At 42.3% G+C, this 21,290-nt stretch overlaps 1 protein-coding gene across 7 annotated transcripts in view; it reads right to left on the bottom strand.

The window, feature by feature from the left end:
* ALG9 (ALG9 alpha-1,2-mannosyltransferase) overlaps nt 1–21,290 on the bottom strand; it is a 43,955-nt gene that overhangs the window by 13,435 nt on the left and 9,230 nt on the right. For 6 of the 7 annotated variants that reach the window (XR_010073624.1, XR_010073625.1, XM_063355175.1 and 3 more), the window contains 6 exons: nt 17,235–17,357; nt 15,172–15,326; nt 13,421–13,550; nt 12,540–12,687; nt 12,088–12,217; nt 4,397–4,527 (listed from right to left, as the gene is read on the bottom strand). Coding sequence is in view for 5 of the 7 variants with exons in the window: in XM_063355175.1 (XP_063211245.1) it covers nt 4,397–4,527; nt 12,088–12,217; nt 12,540–12,687; nt 13,421–13,550; nt 15,172–15,326; nt 17,235–17,357 (817 nt within the window). In the remaining 2 variants the exon portion in view is untranslated. The remainder of the gene's footprint in view (nt 1–4,396; nt 4,528–12,087; nt 12,218–12,539; nt 12,688–13,420; nt 13,551–15,171; nt 15,327–17,234; nt 17,358–21,290) is intronic. The other variant, XM_063355176.1, reaches the window with a different exon arrangement.

Raw genomic sequence — 21,290 nt, 5'->3', positions numbered from 1 at the left:
TTCTCTGCTATCAGGCCTGCCAACAATTTTCTGGACTATAGAAGTACTTGTTGCATCCCTGAAGCCGTCGCAGGGCATGACTGATGCCCTCAGAGAACCTCCCAGCTGGATGGAGTGGCAACTCTCAGTGTCCTCCTGAGGGTCTGCAGTGCCCACTCTAGCCGGCTTGGTACTCTGCAGACTGGGATAAGGACAGAAGCAAGCAAAGCAAGGGCTAACTAGCAGCAAGGGAGACTGCTGCAGCCACAGACAGAAAGATGTACCAGTAGTACTTGCTTTGCAAATTAGGTTTTCCGATGTCAACAAAAGGACAATAGCTAATGCCTGGGTCTGCAGGGTGAGACAGACCCTCACATCTCATTCAGTTGCCAGGCAGATCTGCAATTGCCACTAGATAACTCATCTGTCAGCTGACAATCGACTGCAAAACTTGTGTCATTTCCCCTTTTGAGAATTGCTTGAGGCCCGTTACTTTATGCAAGTTGCAACTCAATCACACTCAGGGACAAAAACCAAAGCAAACAACACTGTCTTATTTTAGAAATGCTATGACGCATTCAGAGCAACGAGCTCAACAGACCGATTATGAACATTTGCCACGGGAGACCTTTATATGGATGTTGCAGCAAAATTCCAATACTTGGATACAAAACAATGCAAAACCTGCCACTCCTATTACGAAGTTAAAGCTCCTTACTCTTTCATTCATTGCCAACAAACTCCTAATGATAAGTGGGGAGTTAACAAACTTTTGGTCCAAGTGAGAATCTGCAACACAGGGAGGGTTTAAGAGACCTGGACAGAGTCATGGGAGCTGCAAGTTACAGCTGAATCCCTTACTCACTCATACACCCTACCTCCCCTCCAAGGGCCAAATTACAGAAAGAAATGAAAAATATATGACAAAAATTATGAAGCAGAAATCCAAAAAGAGCCGTTCTGAAATTTGTCTTGCTCATGCTGTTGTGGATGGGCTGGCAAAAGGGGCCTTGACCTTGTCTGTAGTATCGAATTTTAAATGTGATTCCTTTAAATGACACACTATCTAAAAACAGGGCAGATCAGACCTTGCATGGTTTTTTCTTTCTGCTCTTCACTGTACCACGAGTTGTCTAGGGAAGGAAGCTGCGCCCACTGCTACGCATTTGCCCTGCTAGGCAGGCCATGGTTTCTGGCTTACTTTTCTTCTTCAGGGAGAACAGAGAATCTGTCAGACAAGCAGGGTGACAAGATAGGGAGACACTGCTGGTTCTTTCATCCCTCCGCATCAGTGATACCCCCAGGTACGTGCCAGATCCATGCCCTTCTAGTCCTTCACCAGCACTCTGCACTCGAGCTGCCTCACCTGCTGACTGCTGAAGGTGTGCTGAAGGGACAGAGCCCAGCGCTCCAACTGCAGGAGCTCTGGAGGTACTAACAGCAGGGATGGAAATCAGACCTGCTGCTATGGCAACCTGCCCTCCTCCACTAGTGAAAGCACCACACCTCCCCTCTGCTCCAGCTGTGAGGCGTTGATAAGGAACAGCATGGAGAATTTCCATGCAGCACAAGAACGGGAGTGGAGGAGGCTGGCAGGCGACACTAGCAGGGCTAAGGATCTGACTGCCTGATCTCCTCTTGGGACATGCTCTGCAAATGCTCTTCTATTCCAGTCTCCCACTAATGCAACAGCATCTTTTGTTAAGGAGGACACAGCAGCCAGAAAGATCCCCTTCCCTCCCCACCACCTTTAGATAATCTGTTCTAAGGTCTTGGTGAAAGCTTAGGCAGGGAGTATGCTCCCCTTTCCCCAACCCCAGTATTCTGCCTTTACACCTCATAGTTGCCAGAGTCAGTATGCTCTGAAGTTTCAGGACCTCCCTGTGACTCCCAGCTTCCCACAACAAGCTGCTGCTCCATGGTGAGATGCTATCTTTGCTACGACAAGCCAAGCTATTACTTCCAGTGGTAACAGCCATACACACTCTCCCTTCACAGGCCAGACATGAAGGACCACACACAGAAACTGACATCTGCATACTGAGTGGGTTATTGGAGTTTGGCTGCAGGCTTGCAGAGATACTTAGCCAACAGGAAACATACAGCTTGGGAATCTAGCTGGAGTTTAGATGACCTAAATGCAACACAAAGTACCATATATCAAATCAAAATGATTGCACAGGTTTTCACTGCCAAGCTTGGGAATAAGTTACTAGCTTCAGTCTGGCAGGAAGTACTTTGACAGCATTTCCCCTAGAAGCACAGAGCTGCAACACCACATCTACCTATGTATTCAGTCAAATTCCTGAGAAGCCAGCCAGATATTTATGCTCAGCAGGACACAGGGGTTTAGTTGTAAATAGGGAAATTCCTTAATCCTACCAATTTCCCCTAATAAGAAGGAGGGGAAAAAAGAAGAAAGAAAAATGTCATATAAAGTGACTCATGCAGACACAGCATTTAAGCAATGAAGAGAGTGACAAGGACTGAGCTCGGTACTGAGTTTGGCTCTATCTTAACTCCTTGCACTGATTCGTCATCACTGCAGCTGCAGTAGGGTCGGGATTGAGATGGTATCAGATGTACATGCACCTTACAAGAAAAAGCCCCACCTAAGTTAGGAACGAAAAAAAAATCCTGGGTGAAAGTGGAGGATTCAAAACACTTGTGTCCATCCTGTGGTAAGGCCTACCATTGCAGGCTCAATTCTCTCCCCACAAAAGGAGCTGCTACACTGTGCTTTTGCTTCCAGACATATGCTGGTTTGTATTCAGCAGGGCAGAGCCTCTAAGGGGATATGAAATAGGTTCAGAAGAGAGAGCAGTGGTATGTCTCTCATGAGCTTTAATCAAAAGCTCAGAGGCTGTGTGTGGGGCTCAAAGTGCAATAATCCAAAAGGCCTGATGAGACAGACAAACTCCTCCTCTACCAAACAACAGATAAGTACAAGAAAAATGAGCAAGCATGCAAAGAAGCCATGGAGAATCCAGGACATTCTGAAGTAGTCTGTGAGATGTACATCCATACCAGAATAATTCACTTTGCTTTCATTAGGCAGTCTGGCATCTTTGCAGCCGACAGCCGCTACCTCTGAAAGCACCCCTAGCAAATTACATACCCATGGTTAACCCAAGGTGTCTTAAAGGCTCATTTGGACCTGATTCAGTGCCTCTGATTGAGTTCAAAGACTTTAGATTAGGTCCAAACAATAAAAGCTTGGCTGTTCAGCAGAGGATAGCAAGATAAACCAGCTTTAAAAACACATGAATTTGTCCTCAAAGCAGAAATGCACACTCCAGGGGTATGTGCTCTGCACAAGGAGTCCTTTGCAAAACTCTTATGCAGATGCTTCTATTGCCTCATTAATAAGACTCATTGGCCATCTCATTCTCCCTTCCTAAAGTCCTGCCCAAATGTAACAGCAGGTCTCTCGGAAAACATAGTTCATGAAAAACCTTGCCAAGAAAACTTGTTTGTGTCAGCAGGCTGGGAACATTAGAACACTCCTGGGAGTTGCTCTAACATTATCACTCTCTCCATGTTCAACCACTTTTACCAGTCCCCTCCCTGGAGGGTCGTATTACTAGGAAGTAATAAGGTCCCACATAGAAAAAAGGAGGGTACTGAACTCTGTTAGTTTTTTACAGAGATTTTTCCAGTCAGCCTCTCTGTCCTGTTATGACAGCTACATGACCAGAGCTTTAAATGACTAAATAACCATCCCCTTACAGCTGAGGATTTCTCTATTTGCAGGAATGTATTAATAACATTCCCAGTTTGACAACCCGAACTCCACCCTGTTAGCCTGGAGGAGAGCAATTTCAATTTCTGCTTCTCACAGAAATTCCTGTTCAGACATGCAAGTAAGTTTTTCAGTGAGCAGTAGAACTAATGAAGAATGGATTCTAACAGAGGTCTCCTCCATGGATTCTCTGATGCCTAATAAGGTGTGACCATGCTGACTTTTCACTCGATGAGATTGCCTCCTCTCTCTGCCTGCCAGCTTTCATAAAATTTGCCCGTGCTCTTTGAGACTGACTTACACCTGTCCTGAACTTGGCTGAAACAAGACAGCAGATACAAAAGTCAGTTTGGTTTGCCTTTAGAAAGCAAACCAAAAAACATTACTTCAGCGAGAAGTGCACAGAGAGGATTCTTTTAAAAATAATCCTTCTCACCACCCTTCTCAGCTAGCTTCACCCTCTAAAGCAACCTAGGTCATAAATATTGCAAAGGTTTGACAAAGGTTCCACTTTAGCCAGCAAGCTGCCTTTACTGGGAACTGTATTTCAAGCTGGCATTTGCCAATGTCTCTTTCCTTCCTGTATACAGCTACTTTTGCAAGTGGGTAATTGAACAGAATTAATTCACAGACCTGCCAGCCTTTCCCCCTCCCTCTTAAATGTGCAAAGCATACCTGGAAGCATCTAGGAATGGCTTGTAGGCAATGGTTACCCACTCTTCTTTGTTGGAGGAATACCTTGGCTCCCTTGGTGTTTCAGCTGCTGTATCCAAGTCCACCAGATAGTGGCATTTCGAAATGTCAATCTGCAGAAAGACAGACATCCTTGTGGTTTATTTCCTGCTGGCTTCTGGTTGTATGTGTTCCTTTATACAGGCTGTTATTTATCAATGAGAAGGGGGTTAAATTTTGAGCAACAAGTTAAAAGCTCCATGCAGGATACATGGTAAACTATTTTGAATAAGTAAACAGGGGGGAACAGGGAACAAGTAAAACCTTTATGGGGGAATACAAGGTACCACTACTGCTCTGGTCATAGGAAGAGAGTCCTAGGGTCCCTCTCTGAGGAAGTACCACTGCCAGCTCGCTTAGTTAGGAACTGTCAAGTCACAGAGGGGAATTTGAGGCGGCAGAACCAATTCTGTTTTTCCTGGTGGTTGTCTAACTAGCTATTTAAAACTTCTTAAAACACCAACTCCACAAGCTCCCCTGGCAAAAGGCTTCACTATCTCTATTGTTAGAAAGGTTTCCTGATGTCCACAATGAATCTTTTTCTGTCTCAGTTCATGCTTGTTCCTACTTGTTTTACATCACAAACAAGGAAAACATCATTTTCTTTGTGATAGTTATACTAGATAGTTATACTAGGGTTCTGTTATCTGATGATGGCTCTTGTCTTCTCCACAACCCTATTTTACTCTGTAGTCATGTTTTCCACTCCTGTGATCATTCTTGCAGGTCTTCAATTAGCCACGTCTATCCTGAATGCATTTCCCAATGCATGAAGTACAATGAAGGACTTTTTAATGCGGAGCAGCAAAGCAACAGTTGCACAACATGCTCCTGTGCATATAACCCTCTATGTGGCTCATCTCTTTATACAGCAGCATGGCATTACTAAGCTGTATTCATCCAATGATTTGTTGCACCCCTGGATCCTTTCCTGAAGGACTTGTGCCCAACTGGCTGGTCTTCAACCCACATGTATTCACCTAATTATTTCTGTTTAGTGCACTGTCCATACTAAATTTCATCCTTTTTATTTTCAGATTCTTTCTCCAATTTGGCAAAATCACTTTGAATTCTAATTATGTACTTCCTCCCACATTATTTGTTATTTAATAAGCCTGTTGCTTATTCCTCCTTCCCCCCTGCAAATAAAAACTCTGAAAGTGACAAACCTTTGCAGTTTCCAGTACATCCTCTCATTTTGAGTGATCTATGGATAACTATGCCTATCACTACTGTAACAGCAATTCATGAATTCTGCTCCAAAGTACATGCACAATAGTGAGAAGAGCACCTTATGTCAAGGCACATCCAGAGGAATATTTCTGTAGACCAGAGGAATACTATACATGGATGCTGGGAAGTGTACCAACTCAGCACTCCTTTGTCATGATCATGAGCTGTTTGTAATGTATAAACATCCAAAGACACTGCCAATTAACACCTTGTATAGGTGCTGTCCTGGCCCTAAAGAATGTACAGGTAAGTTCACACAGTAAAGGCTTGACCCACTGCCCAAGAAAGACAACAGAATACAGGATAGATCAGGCTGAGGGGAGCCAGGGCCTCACGCTCCCCTGTTTATCCTCCTATAAGAAACAGTGTATCTGCCAACTTTCTGCAAAAGAAACCCCCTCACTCATCTAATTTTTCATACCTTCTTTGGAAGTGCTTTTGCAATCAGTTGCATGCAATTGCAGCACATTTGGCTTGGAACACATACAGACCAATACAGGTTACCCACAAGGATCACACACGCTCCACAACCTGCTCACTCTGCAAGCTTCGTGGTACCCATCTTGTCATCTCATGGCAGGGCTTAAGCAGCATCATGGAAAACATTAAGTCATTCCGGTAGAGTAAGCTTGTTGTCTGGCACAAATTATGCTGGGGTTCGTGCATGAATAACCTGTCCTGTAGCACTGATGACTCTCACTGGCTCACTTGCAGCAGATGGACATCACATTGCACCTCTCAGACCACGTGAATTTGGTATCAGCACAGTCATGCCTTTATCAGCTGCCTATGACGCAAGTAACTGCTCTGCCCTGACCAAAATGTTTGGTGACATCCTGCCAAATCATGGAAATGCATTCGAGGAAGCAACATCACAGAAATGAATTATGTGTGTGACCTGCTAGTTAAACAAGCTGTGGGCCATGTCCTCAGGAGACTCGCATTATGCAACCTTCTCCTTCCTGCTGCAGAGAGTGCTCTTGGATATGAGCAGGCTGTACTATTCATTTATATGAATATCCTGTGTCCTTTCTGGCCAACAGCCCCCACCTTCTGCCCTCTTCTCCCCACTCTTCACAGGTATGCCTACAGATGTGCCCTTGAGCTGCTGAGGAATAAAAACTCTGCCAAGACAAATGTGAACTGTCAGCTACAAAGAAGACTTGAGTTCCTATCAGGACAAATTTCTTTTTTAATTATTTTTAATAGTAACCATCAGATGTGAGATAAGTTTCATCCAAGGCAGCTCAACAAGAGGCTATATTGCATAAAAACCTCTGCATAGAGGAGAGGAGAGGTTACAAATAAGGGCTGATGTCCTCCTGTCGAAGATCTAATTGTCTTTAAGTGCTCTAAGTCACATTTTCAAAAGTCAAATACCCCAAGCCTAAAGCCATGCTTAAATTGTACCAGGGTAGCTGTATCATTACAATACACCAGAAAAATGAGCCTCTCACAGATGCAGTGCACAGCAGCAAAGGTGAGCTTTTCCTGGCATAATTACTTTCAGCCACTGGAAGAGAGCAAGTTCTACCAGTTATTGCCCTGTACTTGGGTATTTTGCTGGCACTAGGTTTTGTCAGCCAAGGGTCCTACTTTCTCACATCTGGCACTGGCTGAGTTTTCTGGCAAAAGCTTGCAGTAGTGACCTGAGAGGCACTAGAAGTCAACAGGACTGATGTCTGCAACTATCTTATGCTCTTGTGCCACTTCCAATCAGATGAATCTGAAAGTTATACCTCTAGTATTTCTTTCCACAAATCCAGAATGCACAGAATTCTTGGGTGCTTTTTCTGGCTCTGTTGGTCTGTAAGCTGTCCTTGTGGCACTTCAGTATTCACCACTGCCAAAGGGGACTAACAATTGCCACTTCTGCCTCTGATATGTTATTTGCACATTAAAATGTAGTACAGTATTTTGAAATTTCTGAGAAAACACACCAGTGAAGTACAGTGCATCCTAGTAATTATTGGTGGTTTCCTTCAATAGTCTATTTTTATTTGGGAGACATCAGGGAACTAGAATACATGGATTTAGATATTAAAAAAATACATCACCAGAGTCTTTCCTCAGGTTAAGTGGAACAGGAAACAGACCATAACTTCTGATCAATAAATATTTGCAAATTTTAATGAGAGTCTCATTAGTTGTGCAGATATTTCACCCAGGTGGAATACAAGGGAGAAACGAAAGAGACTTAACATGGGAGTTTAGGAAAAATAACAAGTTTTCAACTGTGATATCTCAGTTTCCAGCTGCCACGACTCCCTGCATCCAGCAGGACAGGGTTATCAGAGTGTCAGGCCACTTTGTGCCATCTAATCCCAGCCCTATTAGATCAGCAAGCAGCAAGGAAACTGGCAAGCAAATGAAAGGTCCAGCCAGCTCCTCCCAAACACCCTGCGGCTGCCAAGTCTGTGTTTGAACTCCCAACTGCATGAACAGGAGGACAGGTGCATGTTTCCTTCCCACTCCCAGGTATAAAATCAAGGACAACTTCCACTGAGCAATCCGCTGCACTTTCAGGAAAGAAATTCATGAGGAGGCTAAGTGACCTGTACGTAAATTTTTGTGCTAGGCTAAGAACTCCATCATGCATCTTGGTGTAAATGGTTACAAGTTTTTTCCGAAGACAGTAATAAAACCAAGTCACTGTGCTGAATTATTGTCTGGAAACAGGCTCCATGGCCCCAGCATGACACAGCATCATTATCAGATCCTGTCAACAGTGCGCACACAAAAAAATTGTCTCTCAGCTGGTGACACAAACTCTTGTCTTTGTTCATCCCTCAGGGCCTCTGAACAGAACGTAGATTGCAATCTTGCATTTTTCATGCAGGAGCTTTTCAATGCACAAGCTACAGGCGAGTTCTTGCAAGGTCAGATCACTGACCTTTGTAAAATGACAGTCAGGGCACCAAGGGCTGAAAGACTAAGGACCCTATCAGGACTCACATTAATAAGTTATGAGCCTGGTGGAAGGAACATGATCAAGTTTGGGGAGCAACAAGTCCTGGTCCATTTGGTTTCATTGACTTTTACACGGAAGGCCCATGACCTTCATGAGTGATCTTTATACCCTCCTTAGGAAGCCAGCTCTCCCAAGTAGCAGTTTTCCTTTTAATTAACAATGGCAGAACACAACATACACAGTAGCGTCTTGTTGATTGCACAACACCTTGTTGATGTGTGTACATCTCATCAAGTCAGGAAAAAAGGTAATGTGTGATGACCAAGTGTTTCAACAAGGAAACAAATTTCCTTAGAGTCACTGCATAAGCTTGCCACGTTGAAAAGGTGAAGAAAAAGGCAGGGCAGCTATAGCTGCATTAGTCAAATGAAAAACTAAGGCCCCTTATACCAAGTTTGCAAAGGCCTCTACCCATCAGTTATCTTAAATGCAGATGGCTGAGATTCTCCAGGATGACTACACCTTACTCTGTATTGCTCCCTCAAACTCTTCCTTCAGGTATCCCACATTTCATTTTGCTCTCCCACAAAATTTTATTGCAAACTTCCTTGGACATGCTTGAATTCACTTTTCTGAAGCACCTTTGAGATTATTGTAACAATTTAGGCTGAAAACAATTTAATTAGGCAGATACCAGATGGCTCCGTGGCATCACAACTGAGTGGCAAATGAAATTACATCATGGGAAACTCAGCTGAGGAGAATGTTGAATCCATTTCTTGCACTGTATAAGAAGAATATTCCAGGCCCTGAGAGAGGTTCTGGCTCATTAGCAAAAAGACTCCCAAACCACTAACCAAGTTTTTCTGTAAGTGATGTAGAATCATTCAGAGAAAGACAAGTTACTGCCTCAAGCTCTAAGACTGATCTCACTTCTCTCATTCCAAATGCTCCCCCTAAAAGGGCTAGCACTTCCAATGCATATGAATTATCCGTCAGGTGAAAGACAGATTTCCCTTCTACCAGTCCAAGTAGAGCACAATGCACTCTTACAAGTTACACTGAAGCTAAGGATAACATTCATCCCGGTCAGAGGGCCAACATGGCACCTATGCACTTATTTGAGGATTTACACAAGATTTTGGTGGTGTACAGACCTAGAAATGTTTCTTTATAGAAAGAAGTCGGTCTTAGTGAACAGAGCTCCAAAGATTTTCCAAATTACATACTATTCTCTTCTGTTCTTTCCTTTTCCTCCTCCTCTTTTTCTATTTGATGCAACCACTATGCTAAGTGGTGGAGAACTACATTTGATCACATCCTGAATAACAGGAGTCAGCATGGTATAGTAGAAAGATGGAGCTAAGGGCACAGCCTGCTGCTGTACTGCTGCAGCCACATGTTTCTCACTGGTGTCTGGATGGAGGTTAGCCTGGCCATACAGAGCACAACAGGATCTTGTCTGGTTAACCACAGATAAAGTTCAACTGTTTTGAGCAAAACCAGAGATGTTTTACTGATCATTCAAACACTTATTTCAAAAATGAGACCAAGCTTCAGGTGGTTCCTACAGTTCAAAACAGAGCTACAGGGAATAGGAAAAGAAGTGAACATAAAGTGGTCACAAAAAACATCCTCTGAAGTCAGGAGTTTTTAACAGTTTCAGCTTATAGGCCTAATCTACTGTTCCTGCTTGGATACATCTTTGCAAGAGATAATACTCCTTATCTCTTTCTTAGCAATTTCAGAGACAAGTGCATCTCCACAGTAGGACAAGTACAAGTTAAGTGCTGTTCAACATGATTAAGGAAGGAAGAATTGCAAAACAAGAAGATCAAATCACTCTTCCCCAGTGTCTCATAGCAACAGAAACACTGAGATTTACTCTTCAATTTTGAAGCAGGGCAGTAATATATACTTACTACTTACACTTGAAACAGAGAGATCAGTCCATTTCTGTAGCCATTAATTTGTTTTAAGCTGTCCACAGCTCAGATAATCCTTTTGAACCATTTCTTTTAAATGACCAACAGGCTCATGCTATTTAGATTTATCTGCTATGATGGTCCTTTCCAGTGCTTGCTAACTTTTTTTAAAAAAAAATCTGGGTATGCTTGCACTCATAAGCTGACTAAATTTGAGAAAAGATCTTGTTCTCTTGGTGTCATTAGCAGGTCAGAAGTAAAAGTTTTAAAATCCCATTTAAAAATCACATTTAGTAGCTAAGTTCCAATGTCCTAGGCCCTTTTCCTTGCATGAGAAATAACAAAATTGTAGGGTGACATTAAGAAATAAACGTGAAGCAGAAGCGTGTTTTGCTCCATTAGTCACAGGCTGCGCACCAGCCAGCTGTCTGTGCTAAAAATATGCCACAGTTAAAGATTTTGTAAATTAAATGCACTGCAGCAGACAGCTTCTCTCAGGTGGGAACACGCCTCCTTCCCATTTCCAGTAACTACATAATGAGGCTCAAAATAAGAGAGCTTTAACCCAGAAGATTGATCCCTGCTTTTAACCACACAGTTTGCTCCTGTGTTATAGTACTTGCCTTCCATCCACTTCTGTGAGCAGATTACAAGCGCTTGCACATTGTCTAACAGCCCAAAGTCATGAGCCACAAAAACAAGCATATGCCTACTGTTGTCTTCAGCCAGGATAGACCCACTCATGTAAACCAGAGAGCTGGCCCATTACATGCGAGTGCTTCCTATATACTGATGGGCATATCAAAGTTATCCTCCAAGGTGCTAAAACAGAATAAAGAAAGGACTGTGCATTTCTTGGCAGTTCCTCTCATTCAATGCTTAGGACAAAAAAGCAAAGATGACTAAATATCTACTGCACTGCAAAGAATTTTTAGTGCACTGCTAAGATTTAACCTGCTAAACAATTTTAAAGAAGTTAGCTGACAATAATTTTAAAATATTCACGTGTGTGCACTGTTTTTGTTTAGGTAACACAATATAACCAGGAAAAGTAACAAATTAATAATACCAGTATACGTTATCTTAACAGATTCACACTGAAATCACTGAGCAATTGTTTCAGTCAAGTTCCGAATTAAGTTCCTCCTTCTCAGTTGTAAATATGATGAATACATTTATACTTAAAAAGAAAGGAAAGTACAAAGGAAAAATTCAGTCCCTGCTCAATAACATTTTCTGTGGGGGATTTCAAACTACACATTCAGTTCACTTTCCTGTGATCACAGTAACACATTATACTAAACCCAAAATTGCAATGACTAGGAATTATTACTTCTTCTGCTTCTTTTTTTATTATTATTACGTCTTTAAGTGAAAACTAGGCAGATGAAATGCAAACAGAAACCACGAACACAAATAGGGAAATTTCCACGTGCTGCAGAGAGCCCATTTCTGTTCTGTAACTTGTATGGTCCCCATGAAAACAAATGGGAAGACCCAATCATAGGCATTATATTAATAGAAATTATAAGGTAAGGAAAAGAAAACAGGAATATAATTCTTACATATCGAGATGGCTCTTCCTTGTTTTGGTCATTCATGTCAGTGGGAATGATCCGTGTGGCCATTGGTCCCTTGGCAAACGGTTTTGGTAACTGGCCCCTGAATTCTGACAGGATGAACTGGAGCTGCCAACTGCAGAGAAGAGTGTCAGAAAGCCCAGCAGGAAAATGCAGGACCTAGTAATATTTTGTGTGGAGAAAACCAAAAGCATAACCAAGGACATTTCATTCCTGAGGGTGGCCAGCCCTGTTAGAGGAGTAGTCACACTACAAATTTTCAATAGCTTGTGGCCAACATAATCTGCTGACAATAAACTTCAGAATGCTTTGCTTTGGATATGCTCATGTCAACAGAGATACAGGGTCTTGAAGGTTACTCCCATAAATACTTCTTATGAGAAGTGCCACTCCTTATGGATCTCACAAAATTGTACCTTTTACATTGAACAACTTACTTATCTGGCAGGAGAAAACTGCTTGGAAATCTGTGCCACTCTTTTCCTACACAGACATTAACTGGTCTCCCCTCCGGCACAGTGTGAATACTTGGGTCAGTAGCAATCCTGTGAAATTCTGGGTACAGGTCCAGGGGCCCGTGGTAGCCTATAGAAGGCAGTAAGTTGTAAATAAGGCTACAGAAATAGGTGATATTTACATGACTGCTTTTGAAAGACTACAAAAAATTGTACATACATAACTTTTTAACTGATAACTTCTTGAATAAATGAATTGGCCTATGCAAAATATGGCTGGATTCCAAAGCTCCCCCTCCTTTTAAAAGTGCTTGTAGCCTACCACCTTTATTCACATTCTCCTGTCCTGTCAATGGCTACCATCAATCAAAAAAATATTGATGAGGTGGAAAGGTTGACTGCATGGCTCTGATTCAAGAAAGTACTTAAGGACAATATCTAATCCATCTCCATTAAGGACACATCCACCTAATTACAAGTTTTAAATGGGAAAATGCTTTGAAAGTTAAAGTATCTGCTTTAATACTAGTACAGGTACGGGTTTTATATCAGTATAGTTGTACTGGCTGAAGGTGAAAGGCAGCAGATTTTTAACCGATATAATTCTAGTGATAACTTCATACATACATGAATACATACATATGTTCATACATACATGTATGAATGCACATACACACACACACAATCATTCATTAATGATGACCATTAGAACTTATTCCTTTCCCTGCAACGCTGACATCCAAACTTTTGAGGTTCCTTATTTCTACTGTGCTGCTATAGTCAAAGCAGCACAACTTTGGCAGGCCTTAAGACTTGCCAAGGCCAATACCCAGGAAAGCACAGAGCAAGTCTAAAATACCAACCTCTGAATAAGGCAACAGAGCGTGACAATGACAAAAGGCCAAAGAGGAAGACAGTCCCCAGAGCCAGCCAGTTGGAGGAGACTGTGTAGTGTTCCAGGCGGTAGCGCTGGAATACGAAGTGGTAACATTTCTGAGGAAAGATTTTTAAAAAAGACAATATAAAATTACTCAATCTCCTGTATGTTTAGCAAAATTCTGTTTTTCATAAGGGCCTTACAGCAGTGCCTGCATCTCCCATTAGATCTTTGGTCTTCATTTTTTCATTCAGACACATAGAAAATGCACAGAAACTCACATAGTTCAGCCACGTTTCTTAACTGATAATCTAGGGTATTTAAAAACGTTTTCAGGTCTTTTCCTTAGGAAGGCCTCTAGTCAAGATGTAAAGTGCTCTCTACCAGAGCTCCACCTTGGTTGTTCCCAGGTGAACCAGCAGCAAGTGTCCCTTTCAGAGACTTCTGTAGAACGTCCCTACAGAGGCAGACCTCATTTTCAGTGCTGGACTGACTTCCTCTCAGTTCTATGACCCAAATTTACTGAGTGACCTATGGTTGTTTACCCTGTCTGTACAAGCTACAGCTTTGAAGTGGATAAAAGAACACACAGCACATTCTGCATCCACCTTTAAACACAAGCCACTCTGAAACTGTTAAAAGAAATGCCCTTTAGGTTTTTCTAATTTAAAAGCCTTTCTGGGAATACCCAGGAGGAACTACATCCAATACTCTAACAGGGACTAGTCACTGCATTCCTCTGCCTCTTTAACAGAGGAAAGATGAATAGTTTAGAACTTTGGGAAGGTGTATAGCAACGTGTATTAGTGCTTCATTCTGTGAAGCATTTCAAGTGGTATTTACTAAACGTCCAATTTTTGGCTCTTCCAAATGTCCAATGTAATTTCCCAATGCCTAAACAAGACCACTTTTCCTTTTTCAATTCAGTGAGGGATTCCTACTAGGATACAACAAAATGCATTTCCCCCACAGACACATTCCTGCCCCTTAAAGCTTGCGTAACAGCAGACAAAAGAGGCACAATGCTATAAGCAAGTTACTAATCCTCATGACACCTCTTGCATGTTGTGTTGTATTGGCACTACAACCTCACAACTGCTCCTCACCAGAAATTCCCACTTGGGACGGGGGAACAACTTAAAGTCATCATGAAATGATTAGTGGTGAGGAAATATTCTCAACCATTTATCACTTCATGCAATCATGGACAAGGTCCTAATGTGATCACCTTATAAAGCCATGAAATTTAATCTTTTTTTGCAGGGCTGTGAAGCAGTCTGCACTGAAGTCCAAGATTATTAGATGAGCTCATTCTGTATGACACTCAGGAGGGAAATCCCAAATATTTTTGGTTTTACATCACATCTTACAGAGGGCTAATAGTTTTCCACATACTCTCAATCAACGTGTACAGGAAGATTATAGTTTAATTTGTAAAATCAACAACACACACACTTCACTATTAGAATGGCTGTGCATTTTGCTTCCAGAGTCAAAACACGTATCCATGAAACATGGTTCAAAAATGAAAACTGTACCAGCTAACAGATTAAAAGTGATTATCAAGTTATGCATAGCACAGTCCTGGATTGTGTAATCACTGTAGATTGTGTCACAGACACAGATATTCTGCAAATGTTCCCAAGCTTTGGGAAGCAATGTTAAAGAAGTCAGCTAGCAGTTATGCCTACGAAAGGTATGAGCTCATTAAAAAAGATGTGTTCCACTAAAACTTACCTGAAGAGCAGACAGAGCCACAGCACCGCAGAGACAGATGAGGGGATAGATGGGAAAGAGAAACCTCTCTTCTTTGTGCGGCTGACTGAAGAAAATCACTATCCAAATGTACATAGGAGCTAGTGTCAGCCAGTAGGGACGGCCCAAATTCTGAACTGAAAGAAACAAACACTCAGTAAAGTATTAATGTAAGAATGAGAGAGTTATCCTATTCCCCCCCTCTTATACAATTATATTTCACGTTCAAAAGCCCATTCTTCAGACCCGAACCATTGCCTTCAGATACAAACACACCATGTTCTAAGCAGCCATGTTGTTAAAATCCAGGTAACCTGTCCGAACAGCCAGTATAGAATTTTGATCAGAGAATTTTTGTAGATTCCTACAATACTAACAATTTCAACAGACTTCAGAAGACCAAAAGAAGAAAATAAGCAACTGAGTTACTGAATCCAAGCAAGAAACATCAAGAAGTGACATGTCTAGACGGGTAGTCAGAAGTACTAGATTTCCTGCTGCGCATTATGCTATCCATAGGAAGATCAGAAAGATCTCCTCTGGTCCTACCCTTCCACTTACAAATGGTTATTTAGTGACTGATGTTTCCACAACCTTCATTGCTTAATTACAAAAATAACAGCATGAGAGGTCTCTCAGGCACCTTCTGCTGAACAGAGGAAATAACTGATTCAAAAATAACAACAATTACCCTGAATTTTAGTCACACTGAGGAGGGTACTACAGTGCCTGACAATTTTCAGTCCCTTTTCTGCCCCCTTGCTACTCCCAACAGCAGACTTAAGCAATTAAGCTAACGGCATTTCACAGACAATAAGAACAAAGCACTCTGCAGAATTGCTCCTGCTGTTAAGTACAAGAACATCAAGCGAACAATAGGAAATCTTGCATTTACAGGATCTCCTACTGAGCTTTTACTGGTTTCTGACGGTATGTCATTCATATACAAGAAACAGATATCAGCAAATACCCGTTAACATACATTTTCAGCAAGGATTATGATGTTATTGTTTCTTGTATTCAGTAAAAAATCAGAAAATGAAGCACTAACTGGACTGATGAATCTGAAGGCTGCTGCTGATGCTTAATGAATCTTCCTTAGGAAAATGGCAGAGAGGTATTCACACTTCCTCAACACCTTTTTCCTCTCTCGAGTTATTTGCCAAATGTCACGTGTTTAAACTGATGTCATTCTATTTAAGAGAAACCCAACACGAAGGAGGGAATATTCTGGTTCCTCCTTTCTCTAATCTCAGTATATGCACATCTATGTGAACGCTTCCCAAAGCGTGGGGTAGCAAGACTGTCCTGCCAAGGCTCAGTCCTGTGAGTTGAAGAGTGCCTTTCACACTGGACAGAAGAGACCAAGTTCAATCCCAATGCAGGCAGCAGCAGCAGAGACCAGAGGATGCCTATTTGTAGGCTCAGACTCAACAATCAAAAAGGAAAGAATAATTCTGTTCTCTCAAGCTGCCACAGAAAACATTTCTGGCAGTGGTATAAAAAAGTAACAACGGAAGAGCCAGCAAAAGGTTCCCCAAATAACTCTAAAGGCTACCATGTCCAGCTGCAAATAAGATGGAAACAACAATGGGTACACAGTTTCTTTCCCCCTCAAGATTTCTGACCAGGCTATTTCTAATGCATTTGCATGTCTGGCTGAAGGTTATGTACCATACAACTTGTTAAGCTTACTCCGGGTATGGATAGTTCAGCCTTGAGAACACATTGTTCTTCTTGAGGTGGAGGCAGGAAACACAGTAATCATCCTTAAAGAGAAAAAAATGTTTCTGTCGTTTTACAGGCAGCACGCAACTAGATGCATCTCACTGCATGTTCTTTCTACACAGCAACTCCATTGTGGGGTCAATACTGAACTGAGTAATGAGCTCTAGGAACCTTGCTATTATTCCAAAGACTTTCCCTGAACCTAGTTTCACTTCCAATAAAGGAAAGGTGCTTTTTGGCAGGCAAGCTCTCCCTTTAGTAACAAGGTTGAAATCCAGGCTGTCTGTGCTTGGCTCTCACAGCTGTCTTGCACTCACCATGAAACTTCTGAAGCAGACACTCCATGAGACAAGTCAGTGGCAGCACAAGCAGTGCCAAAATAAATACCACGTTAAAATTCAGAAAGCCATTGATGAAATAGAAGGACCAGGGTTCTGTACCTGAAGGATGAGAAAAGGAAACAAGAGTTTTTAAGTACAAGCATGTATGAGATCCATATGTAACAGCAGCTTCATTCCTTATCTGCTTGACACAGACTGAGATAATCAGCAGCAGACATGAATTCACCCCATTGCAAGCGTATTTGAACCAAAGAATGGAAAGGGTGTGGACAGAAAATCTTGCAGCTGGACAGAGGATGCAGCCCCATGGAATAAGCCTGAGCCATCTCAAAGCAGTCTCATGGTTCTGCCCCTCACCCATAAAACTAACATAACCATGGCATGAGTTAATCAATAGCCATACAAAGGCACCAGAGCATCCCACAATTATGTCTGCCGAAGATAATTCATTGTCTTCCCTTTCAGAAATTATTTTTCTCCTTCCTTTTTCTCTGGGTCATAGTCAATATCACATCCGCTGCTCATGAATCACAGGCCACTCCAACAGTCAGCCTTGCCCAGCAGAGTTCTGTGACACAGAATTCACCCTTGCATTAAGAAAGCCTACACAGCAAGACTAGGAAATTTGACTCCAAATTCATTCTTTCTAATTGCAGAGATGTAACAGAAGAATAACACAAAACCACACAATGTTAATAAGAGATAATTATAATTCTGGAGTGATGATGTATACTCCATGTTGGCAGAAATAGAAAATGTACTAAAAAGAAACAAGAAAGAGGGTTCACATTCACACTTTGCCCCAATAAGACTTCGCCACTAAAGTTCATCCAGAGGCTAGTTTTGGTACCTCCTTAGAATCAACACTATTTAAAATGTCCCTACTTCAATTTGTTCTTACAGTGTAGCTTCAAGCAGGAGCAAGCCAACTCTGCCTCCTAACATGACATACTTGGGTATTGGTTGCAAGCTTCGAAGGATGTAAACTGAAAGAAATTCAAGTCCAACTGTCATTTATTTGGACTCTTAATTCAGGATGCTTAAAATCCTGAACAATAAGGAATGCCAGTTCCTCTCCACACATTTGCCACTCTCTCAGTGTGATTAGCTCAATCAGTCAGTAAATGACACGCGGGGGCTTTAATCACTACACTGTTGTGACATGTGTCACATGCCGCAGCAATTTCCTGCAATCAGAGACACTTAAATAGGGTCCATGTTGAAATTAATCAGACAACTGAAAAGCAGCAAGGAAAACCCGAAACCTCAGCAGCTCCTACAGCTAAATATGATTACAAGCTGCACTAGTAATATCAGAAACATGTCACTGGAGTTACTAAGGCCAAGTGCAAGCAACTCAGGTTCATTTAGGAAACCTTTAGCTATTAGCACTAAAAGCAAATAGCAATTTGGATTTTGGGGGGTAACGCGCCTTAAGGGAGTGAATTATTAGAAATTCACCACCTCTCTCCCTATACCTGCTTCATAATTCTTGCAATTCCCACAGAAGCACAATCCTCAGTCTGTGAAAGGCTGAATATGGGATATGGTAGATTGAAAGATCACATCAAGTGATGGACAGGACAGTGTTATCCGTGTGACAACATGGCAATAGTGCCAACTCCCTTCCTCCCTCTCTAGACTCTGTTGGTGACTCTCCATATTTAAAGACAGCAATAATCTAAATAATCACTGTGACAGATCTTGAACACGTGCAGAAAGAAGATCATTTTAGGACTGAAGCATACTACCCTTCCTAGAAATCAGAGCTGCCAAGTGGGATGTGTCTGTAAGGAAAAACCTGAGGCAGTCTGGGGTATCACACTGTAAATCTTCCAGTGGACATTAGAAAAAGTGTGTGTAAAGGGGGCTTTGGTTTCTTCCCAGCCCTGCCTCTTCCAGATTCCCTTCTGAGGCAATACTACAGGTTTCTAAAGACTTACAGCAGGGTTATCACTGGTTAGGCCACTCTAGTAACTTCTGTGGAGTACCAAGGCCTCTCCTTACAAATAAAAGGACTGGAACTGCGTTCCGTAGCCTGCTCCCCAACTCCCACTGCTATAAATAACATCCACTTTATCATAAAAGATGCCAGGATAAGATAGAAAGCCTCTGAAACTGATGTAAGCCGTTACCCTCCAGTGTATTAAGCTACAATTAAGCTGCACAGCACAGCCAAGCCCCAAATCTTTAAAGGATAGTACCAAGGACCATACTGTCTCCCTTCTACCTGCCCTGGCTGCTATGGAAAGTAAAGGAAATTAACTATGGCTCTTTCTATTCTGGTCTCTGATTTGGTTGCCTGGGATTCAGGAATGAATGACACTTCATGAAGCACACCTCCTCCACAATACAGATACAGCCTTAAAGGCCCAGAGGTGACCTGAGGGACTCTGCTAATAAAGAGGTCAGCTGATCTGAAGCACAGCTTTAACAAAAGAGATACTTTCTCAGATTTTTTTGCAGTGTGACTGAATTGCCCTTAAGAACGAAGCACTGGAACCTCCCCTCCTTCTCCAATGAGGGATTTTCTTCTCTGAGTGAGGAGGAAAAAAAAAAGAAAAAAAAAGAGAGGAGAACAGTGCATTATACGGGCAAGTTAAATAATTCACAGATACCAGGCAAAAAGCAATAGGCTTGGTCACTGTGATGACTCACCCATTCAGAGGCATTCAGTCTCAATGCCTCCCAGGGCAAAATGCTTTTATTCTTGTTATCCATAACGACTCAAGGTGATCTGAGAAAGAACTGCAACATAAAAAAAGAACAACCCCATTGCATACAAGAAGTCCTGGCCCAGAACAATGTCTTTCAAGCAGAGCGGAACACTAAAGTACTCTCCATGCACAGCATTGATGGGAACATGCTTCCACAGCATCGCCTTCAGACCACGACAGAAGATTTAACTTCCTGCAAGTATCCCACATGCTAGAGCTGAGCAGATGTGGGCTGTAGGAGAGAGACTAATGAAAGCAGTGGGAAGAACGCTGTGGCCCATGTGTTCATGACGCTATGGTTCCATGGGGATAACCAACTGGAAGCACTGTCAGACGCTGAGCCAGAAACCGCTTCAAACTTTGTGCTCTGTGACAGGCTCCAGGAGCACTTCTAGAAACCAAACTCACAGACAAGTTAATAGAAATTAAGAAGCTACCATGCTGCAGCTTGACAACAGCAACGGTGAGGGCAGCTCAGGACAAAGCAAAGGAGTTGTAAAATAGGCTTAAGCTAAGGTGCCCCACCCTGCGTTTGTCACAGGCTAAAAGCCTGCATGCAGGCAGGAACTGTAGCTCAGCTGTTAAGCAGTAACTAAGCTGCAATAATTTGATCATGAGTCACAGCCCTCATTGTAAGCAAGTCTGATTCAGTGCTCGTATAATAAACAGTCTGCTTTCTGCATTTCACTTATTTTCACTCTATTTAAGAACCAGGACTCAACAGAGCAAGGTGTCATGTAAACAGTTCCAGCACATTCCACCCAAGTTGAACAAAGCCTCCCAAAGTGCCATCACACTGCAAGTCACAGCCAAGGCTCTGATCACAGGAGGTGGGACAAAACTTTTGTCACAAATTGTGCATACTTAGAACATATGTACTCAAAAACATCCCAAAGCCTCAGAATCAAGCTTCAGGATATACACTTAGAAGCTACTGTAGAAACGTATTCACCCCAGGGAAATATTCATTGCACAGACTGTATATATCCAGAAGTGTATCGCTAAAGACAAAAAAAACCCAAACCAAATGAACCTTGTCTCCAGAACTCCAGTCTGCAGGCAAAAGGAAAAATAACATGGTGCTCACACTGAGAATGATATGGGTTGATGACTCTGCAACCTCCAGCAGTTCCTGCTCCCATCATGTGAAAGTCGGGAAATCCCAGCCCGAAAGCCAGAAGGGACTGGCCAGCCTTTCATCTCCCCTGGTAGTGTTATTTTTCCCAAGTGTTTTGAAGCTCTCTAAACACACAGCGTTGTCCTGGCCACATTGCATTAAAGAGCAATTTCAAGCAGGCTCTTTTACTAGCCTGAG

Source organism: Chroicocephalus ridibundus, chromosome 18 (genome assembly GCF_963924245.1).
Source record: "Chroicocephalus ridibundus chromosome 18, bChrRid1.1, whole genome shotgun sequence".
NCBI classification, from domain to species: domain Eukaryota; kingdom Metazoa; phylum Chordata; class Aves; order Charadriiformes; family Laridae; genus Chroicocephalus; species Chroicocephalus ridibundus.
Note: the sequence above shows the minus strand (reverse complement) of the source record. Positions and strands in the feature narration are given on the sequence as shown.